This window comes from Pelodiscus sinensis, chromosome 2 (genome assembly GCF_052426305.1).
Source record: "Pelodiscus sinensis isolate ZL-2025 chromosome 2, ASM5242630v1, whole genome shotgun sequence".
NCBI lineage: Eukaryota > Metazoa > Chordata > Testudines > Trionychidae > Pelodiscus > Pelodiscus sinensis.
Genome location: NC_143053.1, coordinates 119,070,951 through 119,091,893, shown reverse-complemented (window position 1 = coordinate 119,091,893; position 20,943 = coordinate 119,070,951). Strand labels below are relative to the sequence as shown.

Here is a 20,943-nt window from a genome sequence, read left to right as displayed (position 1 = left end):
AAATCACCTGTTGTCATTTAAACTATAGGCACGTTTGAGGTTTATATTTGTGGGGTTTTTTTCTTCTTAAACAGACAGATCCCTAATTAAGCGGATTTCTAGCAATATACTGTGCTCATTGCCACCAGTGAAGGAGTGGATGATTTAAAGAAAGGAATAAAATAAATATAGTTAAACATAGCTTTGATTAACAAGTCTTGTTATTCATGGATGACAGCACAGTTAATGTTTTCTGGCTGGGATGCTGGACTGGAATTTAATGGTGAGGCGCAGCTACAGCTGACTACAGATTCTCAAGACAAACACACACATCACAATCCTAAATGAGAGGCATGTGCGGAATTAGTATGTATTGGCTGTGATAGTCCAGGTCAGGTTTTCCCCTTCACTAATCCAGGTGTGAACAACACTGGGCAGGAGACTTCTAAATAGGTTTGGCTTGGAACAAAACTGGCTTAGGTTTAGAAGTGTTGCTTTAAATTAGAGTTCCTCACCTGGAGGGAATTTTTTATATATGATTTAAAAAAAAAATTGGCAGCAGTTGTAGTTGAGATTTGCAGAACAGATACCTACTTCACATAATCAAAAAAGTGCATCTGCATGTTAAACTTGCTATGTATTCTTCTACAGTGAGTTTTCTATCTTTAACCATAAATGACATAGTGTTGCCTTTCAAGCTTCAGAGACACTGTCACAGATACAAAATTAGTTGAAATATGACAGATATGTTTTGTGCATTTACCATTCACGGAACAATGTGATTTGGAGAGAGCTAGAGCTAGATCGTTTTAGTAATAGTTTTCTTCTCCTCTTCAGTATTAACTACATTTTGTAATCAAATCCATCTAGAAAGTAACAAAAGAGTTTTAAGTATGTATTGTCATATTCCTAATGGGCCGACTGAAAGTCACTTATATATAATTCCTATTGAGAAAGTTAGGAAAACCAAAACTCCTCTTTCCACTTCACAAAAATTCCTAAAATATGTGACCCTCATGATGGTTAAAAGATAGCCAAACCCAGAGCTGGGCAATGATTTTATCACAGATTACAGCCCAGCCATGTCATGGGTCATGTGGTTCAGCATGTGAACAGGAAGGTGAGATTTGGTGAACTTTTGCCTCAGTTGTGCAGTCCATCAGAGAATAAATGGACCAAATCACTGTGCAGCTGTATAAGGAGGTGAACGGCTGAATACTTTTCACACAGAGGCCTTTGTGTTCTGGACATGATCTAGCATTATGATGGGGTGCGCTAGGCTACAGCTTTGTAGCAATTACTAAGCCATTATTGCGCTAGAACACAAGATCATTTATCTTCTAATTCAGAGTGTCACCTGTTCTTCATTTACCAGTCAATAACCATTAATTATGCTCAGTGGAAATTTAAACAAAGCTTTTCCCCTCTGTTAAAACGAGTAAACCATTCAGTAATGACAATTAAATCTGGAGCTGCATATGCCCTCTCCCTCCTTCCTCTTGTTCTCTGCCTGGAGTGTAGTACAATATGATCTCTTATGGGAAATATCTAGAAACTGATAGCTCAAGCTTCTCTGATAGTATAATGAAAAAAGAGCATGTTCCTGGTACATACTGTAGGGAAAGTGTGTAGCTACTACTTGTATTCAGATTTCTGATTGGCTACAGATATGTAACAGCAGTATTTTCTGCCCACTTTATCTTTACTTCATAAATGCCTACATGCAGACATGTTCAGATGAACAGAGCTTTACCTCCTTGCTAAAACATTCAAGTATTTTTTTCATAATTATTTGAATGTTACTTTTCATTTGATTGATGGGCTGAATGCCAAAGAAAACAAAAGGACAAACAGCGATGAATTTTCGAATAATCATTATTCCTAGTAGAAATTCAGGGAGACGTTACTTTTAGTTTAACAGCATCTGTGTTGTTTGATCATTGCAAGTCTGACCCTTTAGAAATGTACTAAAGCCTAATATTTTCTTGTTCTTTGAAATGGTAGAAAACATGACAAAGCAAAGCCCAAAGATTCTAGTAGGAAGAGCGATAAAGAGAGACAATATACAAGTTGCCAAATTAAAAACAAAAAACCCAATCAATATAGCATCAGGTATTTTGGAGCGAGGGGGGAGAAATGCGTGTGTGTGTGTGTGTGTGTGTGTGTGTGTGTGTGTGTGTGTGTGTGTGTGTATCTATCTTATCTATCTATATATATATGTAGCTTTCTTAGTGAAGCTTAAATGCATTTAAGTATCACACAAAAATAACAGTGACTATGTTGCACTTAGTAGAATAGAACTAGTAGAATCTTGTATGGGGGATAAGGCAATATGCTGAGTTTATTGTGAACAGAGAATTCAGTTACTGTCCCTCGCTACTAAAATAACCAATAATTAAATAACCCATGTTAAAATGAGATTAATCAACTAATCAAATAGTTGACGGAATTTCCATCAACTATTCGATTTGTTGATAAGGGTGTTTCTGCTTTGAAATGTAGCAAGAGCCTACCGTGCCGTTGCTACATTTCAAAGGCAGAAGTGCCGCCTGGCTTTCCGCCTTTGAAATGTACAAGGGCCCCAGTGCATTTCAAAGATTGAAACGCCAGGTGGAGCCTAGCATGCTGGCCCCAGGCTCCATGCTGTGCTTCTGTTTTGAAATGTACAAGATCCCCAGAGGGGACTCTCTCTGATAAAGGCAGCCGGGGGGCGGGGGGAGAGAAAGCAATTAGTCAACTAGTGTGTCAACTATCCAATAAGCTTTTGCTTATCAGTTGATCAACTTACCTCCCTACATAATACATACACACATTCATACATACAGTTCAGCAAATGGGATATGATTACCAGCTTCAGTTGCTCATGCTAGTCCACTGACCAGGTGGTCTAGATACGAGAAGGGGAGCCGGGTCTTGTAAGTGTGCACCATTGCTCTTGGAGGGTGATAGTAGAACCTGAAAACCTAATCCTATAGTTTCCCCCCATCTTCTTGTTATATGTTTTAGTCCATAGATTTGATGATGATGAGTCATCAGTTAGTGGCAGATGTGACTTTAATCTTTTTCTTGATGGGGCTTTCTTACTTCTCTTTCTTGGGAGGGTTCTTTTGCAGGGATCACTTGCATTGTTCTTCAGCCATCAAGGTGGTCACTGAGATCGGCTGACTTCCGGAACTGATCCCATTGCACACATACCCACAGTCACACTTGTAAATGACACACACCCAGAGTTAAGGCAGTACAAAGTTTGTAATGAGGTTTCAGTTACTGTATGGAGTCACTTTTGTTACAGCGTATTAAAAAGGAATTACAATGACAGATTCTTCAAAGGAAATTCTTAACAGGCTACTAACAAATTCATCTAAAAGTGATTAATACGGTTTCATTTATAAAACCCCTTTAATAAAAATTGGTCTGTAATTCATAAGGTTATATAATGTCACATTGGTACATATAATTTATTAAAATGGTGATTTTATTCTTCAGCCCTACAGCTACATGAATTCCTGACAGTGTATTGAATGGTTTGGGGGGAGGAGGGGTTGGCATTAGTTTTTAATTTGGCAATATGAAAATTCTACTATAATAAATGTGTGAAAATTGAAATATTTGTGTTGTTAAAGCATAAAAAATTGCTTTAAAATCCCCACATGACACAGCCCAAATCTTCAATTATTTACTCCTGTAAAAGTCCCATTGAAGGCAAATATTAAACAAATATTACAGATATAAAATACAATAACCAGCAAGCAAATTGACTTGCAAATACAGTAATTTGAAGGGAATATGTGAATTTTGACTGATTGAATGGGGACTAAGGGTCTGATCCCACAGTCCCTTATTCGCTCAAATAGTGTCCCTTCTCCTATTGGTTTCAGTAGGACTATTTAGGTAAGTAAAGGTCTGTGAGATCAGAGACTGAGTTAGAGTTGCAGGATTTGCGTTCCCTCCTCCCCACCACTACGTGTTTGAAATAGTCATTTTTGTTGTGTTGAAGCTTGTTATGGCTGTGAACCCTACAAGTCTAGTGAGACCTGAAGGAAAGGGTGTCAGTGATTTACTGTAAGCTTGTAAATTTAAAAAAAAAAACCCAAAGGTTCTGAGACAGATAGTATAAAAGCTAGGAATTCAGACCTTTCTTGCCAGCAAAAGGAATTTCATCAGTCAATCATATATTGCTGCATCATTGGCTAGAGAGCTCATCCCCGGGGAGGAAAAATAAATCTGCTGCCATTGTCCCACCCAGTATACCACATCCCTACAGCACAATTAATGTCAAGGACATACTCAGTAGGTGCCCGAAATCCAACATTGCCTGCACATCCAAGATACAAAAGGAGCATGTTAATAAAATCTTGCCGAAATATTAAAGATACAATATACAATAACCAGTAAGCAAATTGACTTGCAAATAGAATAATTTCAAGGGAATATATCTTCTTGCTTTGCCTGTGACACTGATTTACTAAGGGTGGGAGGAGAATGGAACTTTTCAGGTGGTATTTACTGAGAGAAATGGAGCTGTCCCACAGCTTTTATTAATCTGATTTGCAGAGTATCCACTAGCATCTAGGGACCTACTGAAATTGTTTTCTTTAAATCTGATGCAAAGAGGTCAGTTCAAATAGCATTGTGGATTACACTATAAGAAGATAGCGATTCCTTGTACCATATGGAGAAAGAGATTAATTATTTTGCTTTTGCATACTGATTTTTAAATGAAGGCCATGATGCGTATAGATTGCACCCTATTTCTAACTTAAGGCAATAAAGCATTTCCATCATTTTGACCTAAAGTGATAATTTTATTTTTTTCTTCCATCTATAGTTTCTGGGTGGCAGTGTGGTCTCATGGATAGGGCACTGGATTGGGTGTAAGAAGTAGACCTGGGTTTTACTACTGACCTTGACTGGATGTATGACATGAGGCAGAAATGAGTTTACCCCAGTGTGCTTCTGTTTCCCCTCCCATCTTTTATTATATGTTTGTACAATGAGTACAATGAAGCTGCAAAACCTCCTCTAAGCCCTCTAGGCCAGACCTGGGCAAAATACCCTCCATGGGCTGGATCTGGCCGTCCAAGCCACCAGATCTGGTGCACAGACTCCCTGCCTGCCTCCGCCCCACATGCCTGCCTGCATGCTGCTGAAAAATGGTTTGTTGCAAGGCTGTTTGAACAGCTGTGAGCCTTGGGAAGGGAGGAGAGGGTTCGTATGCTGCTCCCGCCCCCAGCACAATGCCATTGGCCAGTTTCTAGCCAATGGGAGCCACCTGTTGTCAACAGGCAGTTTGGGAAACTCCCTCCCCTCAGGCTCATAGCTGAGGCCGCTGCAGCCAATGTGGGGGTGGGACAGGCAGAGAGCTTACTTGAGAAGGGTGCTGGCTGGGAGCCTCTGGCACCCCAGCCCTTTGCCCCACGACCCCACATAACCCAAAACCTCTGCCCCCTTCCTGCACCCATATCCCCTTCCTGATCCTGCACCCAAATTCCCTGTCCCATGTCACAACCCAAACCCTTTCCTCCCCACCCCCATATTCCCCTTCCAGATCCTGCACCACAATCCCCTGCCCCATGTCATAGCTCAAATCCTCTACCCCTGAACCCAAACCCCGCCCCAAGTCACAACTCTCTCCTGCCCTAGGCCACAGCCCAAACCCTTCCACCTCCTCCTGAACCTTAGTCTCTTTTCCCAGGTCACAGCCCAAATCTCTGAACCCTAATCCGCTAACACGGGTCACAACTGCCTCCTTCATCCAAATTCCCTCCCAGACCCCACATCCTCTCCTGCACCTAGTCCCTTAATGCAAGCTCCCTTCTGCATCCAACCTCCATCCCAGTCCCTGCACCTCCTCCAGTAATATGCATGAGTGTGGCCCTTAGACTACTTTCCAAATTCTTGGAGTGTCCTCCGCCCCTCGCCCCTCCCCCCTGGCATAAAAAATTATTGCCCACCATTGCTCTAGGCACAAATGTAACATAAATAATAATAGTAATAATCTGTGAAATTGTAATTTAGGAATCATCCTGATTTGGGTCACTATTTTAATCTTTGCCCAACCTTCACTCTTCGAGAATCTTAAGTGTTTGTCTAAGTTATCCATTAGTATTTTCATGCATTGAAAAGGGAAATTTTGCTTGACACACCTTCAAATGCATCCTCCAGATGTGGTAAACACAGGAGACATAGCTGAATTTGAAATAATGCACTGTGAAAATACTGATCATTGATTTTTTGTTGTCCTCTGTCCTGTATTTATTTGGGGTAAATCTAGTTAAAAATAATCAATAGCGCATTTGACCAAAATAGACAGTTCTACATTGCCCTACTGTTAACAGCCCTTACATGTGAATGGTTTAAAATGGAAGGGGATATTTTAAGGTTTAAAATAAATTGATTCCTACTCCTAACCATGACTGTCTATTTTTTTTAACACTTAGACTTGATTTAAAATATTTGCCACAGAAACCCCTGGAGTGAAACAAAGAGAAAATCAAGTATATTACAGACATTTTTCTGCAATGTGAAATAATTCCTATTAGTCGCTTATAAAAATTGTGCTAACTAGTTAATAGCCCCATGTCAAAAAGTGCTAATTTCCCTAGTTGGATGAATACTTGTATTTGGTTATCTGCAAATCAAAGTGTGGTAATACAATATCATGTACCAAAAGGCCAAGCTACAGGTGCACTTAATCTGGATTTGTTTATCTTTCTGCAGGCTATGTGGCTGATGTTGCAAACGGATGAGCCAGAGGACTTTGTCATAGCTACCGGGGAGGTCCACAGTGTCCGTGAATTTGTGGAGAAGTCATTTAAACACATTGGAAAAACCATTGTGTAAGTCTGAATAGGAGCTAGCAGCAATGGGTTCAGAACCCTATAAGCTATTGACATGTGGTTTTGATTTTGTCATTACATAGCAATATTTCTTTTGTATTCTTTTTCACTTTCTGTGTTTATAACACAAGGTCTCTGGATGTGAATCACTGACACTCTCACTCTATCCAACCGCAGGATATAGCTTCATTACCCACCACTCCACCAAAACCAAATCTTGCAGAATTTCAGCCACCCCAAGTGGGGTAGTTTGTTAGGGATCTCATCTCTGCATTCTTATAGGCTGTTCATATTTCCACTATAAATCCCATCTCCTGCCCCTCAACTCCCAAGCACCGTTGCTCTCCGTAGTTCTGGGAGGACTGACTTCCTTGGCTGACATTAGAATGCTAAACCCTTCTGCAGTGGCTCCACGGGGATGGATGTTTGAGACCTATATTATGGTTGGTGCGCTTTCTCCTCATCACCAACACTGAAGCAGAAACTGCTGCTTCTGCCACCTTCTCAGATTCTGCCAGTTTAAGATGTGACACTTGTAATCTCAGTTCCTCTCCATGTGGCAGCACATCCATCACACTGCTGGCATGAGGTAGTGGCATCACTCTGCATTCTTATTAGCTCTTGTCCTACTGAGCCATAAAACTGTTGAGCTGTGGGTGCAGAATGTTTACAGTGCATATTCTGCATAGTTTGACTGAAAATACAAAATTCCTTCTCAAGGCCAGATAATAAAATCAGGCTGGCTTTGTGAATGCTTTCCGTAATTTATATTTTTATTGTTTATTATTTTTTCAATTTCCCTCCTTCTGTATCTTCTCTGGGCCCCAAGAATCAACATACCAATCTCAGCTGGAAGAGAGAAAGGAAAGCCGCAGGCTCTTCCATGACGCTAGCACCAGGGCTCTTCCTCAGGCCATCAAAGACACTAGTGCAGCTGGTGAACTTTTGCTACGGCCAGTAAGTTTTACTTGGGAGCAAAAACTTGACAAATTCAATAAATATGCAGAAGTGCACAGTTATATACAATATTATTTGAACAATCAGTGGGTGTTTGGGTAGATGATAACATTTTACTTTAATGAATGTTAGTCTGGTTTCAATTTTTGGCATTTACTTTCAGAAAAATTCCAAGGATTTTACAGTAATGAACATCCAACCCAAAAGCTCGATTACAGGATATTTTTCTTCAAATGTTTAGCATCTTTCTCAATGTGCTTGCCCCTCTTCTATACCTCTACACAGTGTGAACTTTCACGGTGACATTTTTCAAAGGCACTTGGAATGGTTTCCTCTTTTTTTCTTTTTGTGGTATTTGTTACATTGCCTTTTTTATGACTGACTTTCACTGGTAAATATTATTTTAAATTGAAAGCAGGTGAAGTGTTATTGTGTACAGATGAGTAATCTTATGATAACAGGAACCCTTTCTTCTGTCTCCTGTTGAACGTTTCTCTACATTAGAAGACAAAGACTTAGTGGCCAAAATATTTAAATATGAGTGTCTAAAGTCAGGCAAGAAAATTCATCTTTAGAAGTGCTGAGCACCCATTGACTTTAGGTCTGCTCACTTTAAAATTAAGCACTTATATAAGTGTTTTGCTGGACTAGGTTGGAGTGCTTGGTATTTCCAGGATCAAGAGTTAAATGTATAGAGCCTTGCAGCCCACTCATCCAGCAATAGAAAGGAACAATGATTGCGTGGGAAGCAAAAGAGAAAGAACTTTTGTTACAATAGCTCCTCTTACCAATAAAGAGGAAAACCCCATTTTCAAAAGCGAATTGCGTATTTAGGCTCCATTGAGTGTCAGTGAGACTATGTCACTTAGGTGCTTTTGACATTTTTGCCCTTTTACACAGAATTTATTCATAGAAGCAATATCTGGCAATACCAGTGTATTTGCTTATGAGTTTAGTAATGTGTTAATGTAGTTTTTTACATGTGACTGTATAGAAAACTATGTACATTATTTAGGTATTAATGAGTTTTGCTGTGAGGAGAGCTTAGATATGATGATTTTAATACAGTTTTCCAAAATAATCTCAGCTAAATAGGAAACTGATTCCTTCCCCTCTTTTCTTCCTTACAAGGTCAGTGTTTTATGAGAGTTAGGACATTTCTTTATCTCCAATGGCACTCTTTACATTTTCAAAATGACAGCAGATCTTCCCACTACTACTCTATAGTGCACTAGTGGTCTTTCAAAACCCACATCTACTGTAAGCTCTGCCCTGGATCTGAGAGCTAAGTATCCAAAATATAGTGCTGCAAAACAGTTCATCACTGGGCAAGCCTGAAGTGGTTTGTGTTTGTCCTCCAGTGAAGACACAGCATCATACCTTTTCTTTCTTGATACGGCAATAATATGGTATGCAGGAAAACAGTTTTAAATGTTCCGTCACCACATTTAAACTTCTCTCATCATTTTATACAGTCATCTGTCTTGCTAGTACATATTAATTTGTGCAGCAAACCACACTGTACAGATTAATAAACTTTTCAATAAAGTTATATCATCTTCTCCTATGAAAAGGTTACAACATTTTATTTTACCATATTATCTAGTCTAAAACATGTAAAAAGGAGATCTGTAAACCATGTCATGTAAATAATTAGCTATATAGCTGTAACAAGATGTGGGGTTTTTTTCCTCTGAAATGTAGTATAAAATGAGCATACAAATGTATTTTGTTTGGATTTTTCTTTTAATGCTTTTTTTTAACCAGGAAGAAATTTGGAATGATACTTATAGAATGGCTCAAAGTCATTCGAAATCAGTCCTTTGCACTGACAGGAAAGCCTCTGAGCTACAAATATTTTCCCCCTGTAAGCATTACACTTTTTTTTTTCTTTATACTTTCCCTTCTACTTATTACTAATTAAGTAATACTAGGGGAAAACACTTCCCTCCTATAATTTGAACTACAGCAGGGTTAAACCAAACAGGCAAACGCTTGTCTTGACTAATTTTCTGTCATTAATCTTATTAAATTAGAACAGGATTGCAAGATAGCCTGAAACCACTACAGCACTCAGAATTCTTTGCAGACTGCTGTCTGCAAATGAAAAAAAAATCTATTCAGGCAATGGAATGATTTAGTATAATTTTTTGTTACTATAAAGCTGCATGTACATTTGCAACAGAAACATGCATTGCTTCCAGGGCCAGAATTAATGCAGGAAGATGAACATTTAATTACAGTCATCCTTGTTTTATCCTTTGTGATAACTTACCATATAGTCCATAATCATCACCCCACAAATGCAAACTCCCTGTAGAAATAAGGGCTGGTAAGGTGAGCCTCTGGAAGACTCTCACTCAGTCTTTCTCACTCAGGGGTGTGGAGCAGCAAATGGGAATGGCTTTTATATTTTACAATGGAAGGTTAGTATCATGAACACATGAGAGATTGGAAGGTCTAGTACAGGAATGCAAAGCAGAGAGCGCAGTGGTAGTGATATGTGGAAGAGGAAAGGGAGACCTCGAAAGACTTCAGAAAGAGTCACTGGTTTCACATTAGACTTTTTCTCACAAGGTCTTACTATAGGGCAGTGACTGCATGTTGTACAGTAGACTTCCGATAATCCGGAACCTATGGGACCTAGGTGGTGTCGGATTATCAGATATACCGGACTATCAGGAGGTACTATAAACTGGTAATATATATACTGTATACATTATATACTGTATATAAAGTGTTCTTAACCTTTTTATTGTACATACTCTATACAGTATACTGTAATGTTTTAGTTTTTTTAAGCCTTTTTTACCCTTTTTGCTCAGTTCAGCTGTTGCCGCTGTTACTTTGTGACTCATTTTTTGCCGAAGCTCACTCACTAGGCTCTTGCCATTTTGATGCTGGACTATCAGGAGTGCCGGACTATTGGATGCCAGACTATTGGAGTTTTACTGTAGTTAGCAGTATGAGAAAATCAGTACCTTTCAGATCAGGAAGAAGTGAATTGAAGCACACGCCAACTAAGAAAATGTGAGAGGAGGGAATGGAAAATGTCTAGACAATTTATTTGCTTAGATAAATTCATACATAATTTTTTTTATTATTGCTTTCTCTTTACAGTAGGTATTGTGCTACCACTTTACACACTTCATGCCAGACAATCGAGTCTCAACTTTATAAAACCAACAGACATTTCTGTTTGAATTCCCTGTTCACATGAGTTTTAGAAAATGACAGGTGAAATAACTGCCCCAAACTGCTTCCGACTGATTCTTTTCTTGAAACTTTATTTTAATGTGTTAGTTAATTTTCAGGTTCAGAAGCAGGAAGAAAGAATTTGCAGCAGAACCTGATGCAAAATTTGGGGTCAGAAATCTTGCAAACTCAAGGAAATTTGGTTAACTTATTCAAAGGGAGAAGTATGCTTTGGCAGGGTTCAGTAACCCTATCCAGTTCCTGAAAAACAAGAATTTCAGTTGATTCTCCCCCTCCCCACTTCTGCCCCCGCACATTGTACAGATGCCCATTGAAGGTAAAACTCAGCTCAACTAGAGTTCACCAGTGACCAAGCAATGACCATTCTCCCTGTCATTCATTCAAACAGTTTGGGTAATTATCTGATCTAAACCTTCAGACCTTTTGAGATCCACAATTGTTAAAATGAAAACATTTGCTTCTAAACACAGGTGTTCTTAATAGGAGGCAGATTTGCCAACTCTTGCAGTTTTATTCTGAGTGTCATGATATTTGGTTGGGTTGGGGTTTGTTTGTTTTTATTCAGTCACAGCTTTTGTTGTTAAGTGATTTTTTTTTTTTTAAAGAATCTCAGGTTTCATTTTTATGAAGTAAATTTCTAGCCCTTACACACAAGTTGTAGCAAGTTAAATCCTAAAGACTGAAAAATCAGAATGCAGAACAAAAACTCTAAAATGTATTATCTCAAGTCTCATAATTTGTAAGACAACCTTATAAATTTTGGGCATATCTCATGGTTTCTGAACACTTGATGTTGCCAATATTGGGAATGTGTAATTCTGTTATTCTACTGTGGTCAGTTAAGTTATAGATGATATGAGGGCCCAATTAATCAAACCACTTGAACACATGCATTAGTCAATCCCTTTTCAGCAAAATACTTAAGTAATAAAATGCATAGCAATTTAAGCTAAACAATTTAACTTGACTAAGGGTTTAAATTGATAGTCAGTAGAATCTAGTGGCATCAGATTTAAAATCTAATCACATGGACTCTAATCACATGTATTTATAATGCCATGAAATCTTTAGTTTGATCAAACATGGAGTGGGAGAAACAGAAGATACCTTCTCCCTGAAAGATCTCCCTTGCCTCTGATTCTGACAGTCCTAGGGATCTGTCTGCCCCGCTCTCCTCTACCCCCCCCCCCCCCCCCCCGTTTTTAAATCTTTTTAGGTAATGGGCTTTTGTGTTCTTCCCAGCCCAACTCAATTCACCACCAGGAGTAGCTCTTAAGTAGTCGGCTACTCTAGCACACTACTTGTAGTGGCAGTGATCAGAGTAATGCACCAGTTGCAATTTCCCAGCACTCTGTCACAGACATGCATGAATATTCTATTTTACACATACTGGGATACTGTTTATAATGTACCAGACAGATCCAATAGTGTGGGCAACCTAAAGGAATATTGGTGGTAAATTCACTAATCTGGAAAAAGTCTGGAAATTGTCTCCTGGCAGCTGTGAGTAAGGAGTGGGAGTTTCCTGAAGTTCTGTTTTTTCTGGGCCCTTATGAGAGGCTTTATTTTTATTCAACTTCTCAGGCACCTGAGAAATAAACAGTAAAATACATGAGCTATCACAATCAAAGTGCATATCAGTGTCACAGCTTGTCTGTAAGATACACAAGCAGTCATATTTTGAAGAAAAGGAAAGTGGTTTGTTTTTATTTTGCTCACATCCTATTTTGATTTAGGCAAACCCCGTTAACTGAAACTCTGGGTTAACCTAGCGTCTTCGCCAAATTTCATGAGTGTGTTTTATTGCACTGTAGGGCTTCAGCCTTGTGAAGCAAAATTGTTAGTGGGTTACTAAGGCTGAAGTTCTTATCTATCTAAAACCACAGTGGTTTCAAATGTCTCTTCTCTGATCCCAAGATCTTGGGATAACTTGACTTTATCTTTTCTAGATTATTTACCATTCTGAACAGAACATCACCATGTATAACAACAGGATTTTTTTCCTATGATTTTAAAGACTTAACATAGCAGGTTTGATTAAAATATTCTTCATATTGCATGTAATGTCTCTTTTCAGCAAGGTGGCCTCCACAGATGTCAAAAATGACAGTTGTAATTATAAGTTCTGTTTTTAGTGGTGTCTCTTCTTTTGTTCATACAGAGGAATGCTTCTTTCCTTATGAACTTTTCACATTACTGAGAAAAGTGGGTGGAGTTTTCCTTTAAATTATTTCTATTGTTCAACTTCGATGATAGTAATACTGAGTGAGTTTCTGTTGGCTCTGGAGAGCCTTTTGTACACTGCTGGGTGTTAAATGGGAGTCACTGCTCAATGACCTCCAACAGCAACTGACATCTCCTGATCTGAGCACTTCCTGTTGTTTTATTGGTGACCATTGGTTTTTCTACTAAGCTCATTTGAGTCCTGCTTACTTTTAGCCTTTGCAATTTAAAGAGAGGGGCTAGTGCTAGTTTTGGCTTCTGAATGAAAATGTTACTTACAGGTCCCAAGCAGAACAACTGCCAAAAAAATGAAAAATTAAATCACAAATCATATTTCACATCAAAATGTTACTCTTTACAACTCTGTAGGCATTATAGTACAGTTGCAAACATTAGTGCACTCAATATCTACAGTACACAAAAACTAAGTATACAGGGTTTCAGTACTCAGCATGAAAAATCTGAGTCAGCCCTCCCCCAGGCATGCCTGGTTAAAAAGGGATCCTGGCACCTATCACTGAAGCCTGGTTGGCAGTAGCAGGGCCAGCAGGGGTCATGCCTATGGTAAGGGGCAGTGTAGGAAGCCTCCTTGCTGTCCCTCCGCCTAGGAGCCAGAGGGACATGCTGGTTGCTTCCTGAAAGCCATACAGACTTCCTCTGTCCTCAGGAAATGTGGGGACCCCTGAGGTCATCACTACCCAGAGTCCCGCACTCCCAACCCCAGCTCAGAACCCTTCCCACACACACTCACTCCCAGAGTTGCACCAGCTGCCTCACCCTGCCCCAACCTTGAGCTCCGTCCTATACTTCAAAGCCCTCATCCCTGACCCTACCCCACAGCCAGTGACCTCAGCCAGAACCCCAAACCCATAGCTCCATCCTGAACCCTCATCCTTTCATTTCTGATCCCAAAGCTCTCATCCCCAGCCCAGATTCTGTCTCCCTTCCACATTCCAACCCTCTGCCCCAGACCCCACTAGCACTCCAAAACCCTCAGCCCCACCCCCCAGCCAGAAGCCCCCTGTGTACCCTAAACCCCTCATCTCTAACCCCAGAGACCTCACCCCCAGATGGTTACCAGGTTTGCCCATTACTCTGAGGCATGCTCATTTATTAGAGTTACATTTATGGAGGGGTTAATAATGATATTAATGTGCTGCTTGTGCTTTCATATGGAACTGTACTTCTCCCTGCTGCCAATTCCCTCCCAGTGAACCTTTTCTGCAAGAACTATGTTCCCCAGGCCTGGGTTCTTCCCACCCTAGAATCAGACAGACACACACTCACATCCACTAACAGAGCACATCTGAGAGGACCGGTTAATTAGCACTCAACAGTTGACCCCTTATATGTCCCTGCACTCAGTAGGCTGGATTGCACAGCAATGCCAAGCTGTAGCCCTCACGTGCCCTTGGACTCAGTGGGCTGGGTTTAATAGCACTTTAAGCTACTACCCTGAGTGAGGGAGATCAAGTGAAAACGAGAGGAAAAGAGAGAGAAGCAACCAGCTTAATAATGAAAGTTATTTATTTCTAAGTAGTAACCATACAAGGAAAGCCAAACCAAACACATATATATACAAATATAATATGTAATATTGTAACTGTGTGTGTGTGTGTGTGTGTGTGTGTGTATAGTTACAATATTACATCTAACTGTTAAATCTAAATTAAATCTGCTTATGAATGTTAGGGCTAGCAAACCATATAACTGATCACACAAGGCAAGGTGGGGAGGCTATACCTAGAGAGAAGTAGGGTGTGGGATGAGAGAGAACTCACCACTCCGTGAAGCCTGAACTATCGGGATCTCAGATGGTGATGGTAGCTGGGAATTCAGAATATTGGAGACAGGCAGAGCAGAGCCGCCAGCATGATCAGTCAGGAGCAGATGAAATCCCAATGGACCTGATGCAGACTTTAGCTCCAGGCATCAGAACACTTTACTTGAGCAAGGATAGGAATTTTTGTAGGGACATAATTCAAGGGGAACACTGGATTTATGGGTAAACAGATAGTTCAAGGTAGTATTCTAAAGCTTTGTTTAGGCTAGACAATAGAAACTGATCATTCCTGGCTATGGGTGGTATTCCTTCAGAGCGCTAATAGTACAACTACGCAGTGCCAGTATTTTGGATATCAATAGAGGATCTATTACTACAATTGGTTTGATAATTACTGATTTGGGGGTGAGCAGGCATGGGCTCATTAGCATCTGGAGCAGATATTTCCCACCAGGCAGTGCTTTTCTGCTTTCAGTATCCCATAGTTTGGTGCCGTTCTTGCTTTGGAAGTGCTGTTCTCCATTGGGTACGTCTAGACTGGCAAGATTTTGCGCAAAAGCGGCCGCTTTTGTGCAAAAACTTGCCAGCTGTCTACGCTGGCTGCTTCAATTTGCACAAGAGCACTGACTTTGTAATGTACAAAATCAGTACTTCTTGCGCAAATACTTTCACGCTCCCGCTCAGTGTAGACAGGCACCTTAATTTTTTGCGCAAGAAAGTACTATGGCTAAAATGGCCATCGGAGGTTTCTTGCGCAAAAGCGCGTCTAGATTGGCACGGATGCTTTTGTGCAAAAGCACTTTTTGCGCAAAAGCATCCTTGCCAATCTAGATGCTCTTTGGCAGAAATACTTTTAACACAAAATCATGCCAGTCTAGACGTAGCACATTCTGTATGCTAATGTAGATGTCTGTCTGTTCTATCTTCAGTGCAAATGAAGCTATGGGTGTTTGCTGAATTCTATCACCCTTGTCTGGAGGGGTTTAGGTGTGTCTTCCCCTGCCTTTTCATTGTTTTCTCTTTAGTTCAAGCAGAGGGTTAGGGGGAGGGTTCTCCATGAGTATCGCGCCGTGGTTCCCCGAGGAGTAACGATAGTTCGAACTAGGAAGCCTAGTTTGAACTACCTAGTTCGTGCCCCATCTAGCCGCGCTGCACGGGGTTTGAACCAGCAGGGTTTTAAAAATAGCGGCTCACCGCTTATGCAAATGAAGACCGGGAAATTCAAATCCCGAGCTTCATTTGCAAGTGAAGCTCGAACTAGCGGGGTAGTGTAGACATACCCTAACACATTAATTTGGGCATAAGCTTTCGTGGGTAGGAACTCATAGATGTAAGTGAGTAGTGGAGTCAACTACTCAACTACGCGCTTCCCCCCTGCCCCTGCCCTTGCTGCCTCTGTATCCATGGTGCTGCCTCCTCCCAACCTTCCCCCCCATGCTGCTGCCTCTGTCACAGATGAAGTGCTGCAGTTACACTGTTGTAGCACCTCTGTGTAGCCTCTCATTACAGCCACGCAAAGGGTTCTCCTTTTGTAGTTAATTCACCTTCCCAGGAGGCTGTACCTAGGTTGACAGAAGAATTTTTATTGACCAGGTGTCCGGTATTAACCCAGACAGTCCAGTATTTATAGCCTCTGTCCGGTTTTAAAAAAACAGAAAATACCGGACATGTTCAATATTTTTTGTGAAGGTACCTGGCAACCCTATTGACTTAGCACTATTTGCACCAGTCGTTAGATTGGTTTACTGATCTCACGCAATCCACCCACACCCTTGATGGATGTAGATGGGTCAACTTAACCTTTTAGTGTAGATGTGGCCTTAAGCTGAGCATGAATTGGCAGAATGGAATAATAGTCCTCTCAAACAGAGCTCAATTTTGGACCATTAAGAGACAGATAAAAGGTTTCCTGTGAGTTTTGCCTTAGTTGTAAAAACAAAAAATATTTTTAAAAATAACATTTTTAACAACTTCAAACCAAGAAATAAATAAAAAGCACATGCAGATATCATTTAAAGGATAATAATACATTGGAAATGCCAATAAGGTGCTAATTTTATTTTAAGTTTTTTCAGTCATGTGTGTTTAACTTGGAAATCCCATGCTTCTACGAAGTCCAGGACTTCAAAAGCCATTGTTGCTCTATTCTGATCAAACTGCTGCTTTTGTTCCTAGAGTTAATGAGTTTATACTGTCCTGCAGAGAGAATTGACACCAGCATCTAATAAATGAAAGCAAGCCAAATGCTATAAGATCAGAGCTCTAAAGTAATTATAAGTTGATTAAATGTTTATCTTCTTTATAGGTGGGAAGGAAAGAATGAAAATGAGGTAGGCCGATGCAAGGAGACTGGCAAGATTCATGTGAAAGTTGATCACAAATACTACAGGCCAACTGAAGTGGTAAGACAATGCCTACTCTCAGCTTTGCAAATGAATAATCCAATCACTCAGCTAATATATTGCTGCATTTGGCCAGCTGTCTGTGAAAATGGTTCTAATTGCACTCCTGCTGCCTGCTTTCAAATGCTCTAAATTAGACTCCTCATCATTCCCCATTCCCCCGCCCCAGCAAGTTACCGAAAAACAAACAAACATCACAACACAAGAATAACAAAAAATCTGGAGGGCCACATTTGTAAGGCAATCATTAACACAGCTGCAGTGTTAAAGCTACTGTCCTTGCATGGGACAGAAGGAGCATGTGGGAAACACAAGGAAAAGTCCAATCAGACAGTTCTCTGTTTATTTAAAATGCAGTATTTGATCTTTTCTTTCTTGTTGGGAAAAAATGAACAGAAATGTGATGAGATATTTTCATTTAAAAATATTTCCTCCATATGTTAAAAAAATACTTTGTAGCTTAATCTATAAATTATCTCATGAATAGCCTGGGTAAAATTCCATTTTTGTGACCTTTGATAGAGTATAAAAGTTATGACATACTTATTTAAAAATATATATATATTTTCGGGTTCCGTTTAGCAAAGTCTTACTCTCATAAGTAACTTTATTCACACGAGTACCTCTGTTGAAGTCACTGAGAATTCCCATAAACATGGGCTTCAGGATTGGGAAAAAAATGTGCATGCTTATTGAATCCTGAACTTGTGATAGAAAAAATTAGTTAATGATTTGTATGCAGGTGAGGCAATGACAGTAGATGATGCTGGCATGAGGCACAGCCCAGGTTTTTTAGACACAGAGAATCATTGTCCACTATATTAATTGAGAGTGGGTGTGCCCAAGAAAGGATGTGCTCTCATCCTCCTGAGGAGGATACTACCAGCCCTGCTGTCTGCTGCCATTGCATCAACTGTCAGTGGGCCCATTCAGAATTGCTGGCATTAACTTCCTGATATGAGTGAGGTGCTGCAAGAGCACAGTTGTCTTTCCACAGATCTCATGGAGAAAAAAATAGCATGTTTATAAATGAAAACAGGTCCAAATTGAACATTGAATATTCAAAGAGGAGAAACATCATCGTGAGTAACTATTTTAAATGGCTAGACTCTTACACAAAAACCATTTCCAAAGCTACAAAGTGAGTGAGAATTGGCTGTCATTATTTAGTCGGGCACAGTGCTGGAGTGATATGAGGGATATAAAGTCAAAGGGACTTGAAGAGTAAAAGGATCCAACAAGTCCCTCACTTTCCTGCTTTGTCATCAGACCTTCCCAATACTTTTCTCTTTACTTGCAAACACACATTCACCACTCCACCCTCCAACTCAGTGGAATTCTGAATTTGCTTCAGTGACCTTACCCTAGTTCTGTGTTACTCCATGTGTTTGCTGTTTTCTGTGTGAAATGGTTCTGTTCACGATCTCTCCTCTGTGCCCTTCCCTGCCTCTATTAAAATTTGGAGCACTCCAGACTTTTCTGGGTCAGAGGCACATGTGATTTGAGACCCCCTCGACCCCAAGAAAACCCCAGAATGAATTGTAATTAAATTCTGAGCTTAATAGTGAATTGACAGAAGCTGTTAAATTTCATGATAGGCATGAAAGAAGAAGCAAGTTGTGGGATACCAACAGAGGTTTATCGAAACTTGGGAAAGGACAGAAGTTTGTTGTTTTACTCCCAATTAAAGTTCATCCATACTTATTCAGAGCAGCCAGCAAAACATGTAGGGCTTCTGCAGGGTTGTTCATAAAATCGTGGGTCAATATAACTTAAAATCTATAGCATTTCTCACAGCTGCTAAGATTTGGTCTCTAATCTCAGGATCCTTTTGGCACTCCACAACATCCCCTGGCATTGAATTCCACAGGTTGGCAATGTGTTGCATGAAGAAGTACTTAAACATTTAAGCATGTGTCTAATATTTTGCATGTGAATGGTATTATGCATGTACTTTCTAATGCTATTTTTAAATCTACTGCCTATTGGTTTCATTGGGCAACCCCTAGCTCTTCTGTTATATAAGGATTAACACTTCCTTATTCCTCTTCACCAATTATAATTGTATAGATCTCCTATTGTATCCTCCCCACCCGCCTTAGTCATCTCAATGCTGCCAAAAAGCAAGGAAACATTATCAAGAAATTAAAGGAATTATTTCACATATCCCTCCATCTTCATTTGAGGACACAAAGCCTCAGGTTGAAATTTTGAAAGCCAGCAATGGGATTTAGGCTTTGTCCACATGTTCAAGTTTAAAGTGCTTAAATGCAGCACTGTGATCACGGCATGAGCACTTGGAGAAAGCACCCCAGAGCTCTAGGTAAACGACCTCCATGAAGGGAGTAGCTAAGACTGCACCCAGCGCTGGGAGCCTGCTTACACTGGTGCTTTACAGCAGTGTTTTTCAACCTTTTTTTTTTTTATAAAGTACCCCTTTTTAAAAAAAATTATAAGTACCCTTAGCCCCCCCCCCCCATTCTAACCCAATGTACCTACCCCTCCCCCAGAGCCAGGCACCTCCAGTCCCTCTGCTCTAAACCAGTGCCCCTCCCCTTCCCCAGAGCCAGGCACCGGACATATGGTAACTCTAACCTTTGAAGTGCCCGCTCCCATCACCCAGCCCTGCCTCCGCAGCTTGTCTGCAGGAAGCAAGTGGCCTGCCAGCACCAGGCTCACTGCGTGGGGGTATGCGTTGCCACCTCAGCCTGGCGCCCTCCTAGCATGGAGCCCAGGGCACCTGCCCCCCTCACTACGCCACTGATGCAGGTGAGAGGTCCTTTGGAGCAAAGCTTATTGTGTCGCTTCACCACCTTTTAGCTCCTCCCACAGTGCCAGGGGGAAGGGGCGATGGGGTTTTGTTGTACTGAGCTGCTAGCGGGGGTGGGGGTAATGCGCCTCTCTCCCCACTGGAGCACCCGGGGAGGCTGCCGGAGAGGAAATGAACTGAGAGAGGCGGCTATGGAAGTCACTTTTTTTTTCTCCCTGCCCAAACCTGCCCCCCAACTTGGAACTGCCCTGGGTCTCACCAGAGCCGCCACAGCCACGCGCTTTTCCCACCAGCGCTGGGGCGTGTGCACAGAGAGGCTGTTAACGTCCGGGCGCGCGGCTCTGAACATTCAATTTGACAGGCATGTGCTACCACCCCCTCCCCGATCCCCTTTGCAGGGCAAAACCCTGGACATTTTTTTTACCAAATTTCACTTGAGGTACCCTCCCTGACTTCTCTTGCGTACCCCTAAAGATACGTGTACCAGCGGTTGAGAAACACTGCTTTATAGCACTGTATCTTGCTGCACTTGGGAAGGGGATTACACCCCTAAGTGAGTAAGTTACAGCACAGTAACTTGCCACTGTAGACAAGTCCGTAGTCACACTGCTCCGCTTGAAATTAATAGGAATTTTGTGACTACATCCCAGGACTGGGTTTGAATTTCTAAAGCTGAAACACTAATCTTTAATGCAGAGAAGCTTTTTTCTTTTTTAAGGTTAATTTAATCTGAAACGTACAAATGGCCAATGATACTACATACCGGTCAGACTG

The 20,943-nt window shown here is 40.8% G+C and overlaps 1 protein-coding gene across 2 annotated transcripts in view; it reads left to right on the top strand.

Annotated features, from left to right (window-relative positions):
• Positions 1-20,943, top strand: part of GMDS (GDP-mannose 4,6-dehydratase) — a 548,706-nt gene that overhangs the window by 431,161 nt on the left and 96,602 nt on the right. The window contains exons 8-10 of one of the 2 annotated variants that reach the window (XM_075921351.2): positions 6,700-6,818; positions 17,303-17,399; positions 19,224-19,269. In XM_075921351.2, coding sequence (XP_075777466.1) covers positions 6,700-6,818; positions 17,303-17,399; positions 19,224-19,269 — 262 coding nt within the window. The remainder of the gene's footprint in view (positions 1-6,699; positions 6,819-17,302; positions 17,400-19,223; positions 19,270-20,943) is intronic. The other variant, XM_075921350.2, reaches the window with a different exon arrangement.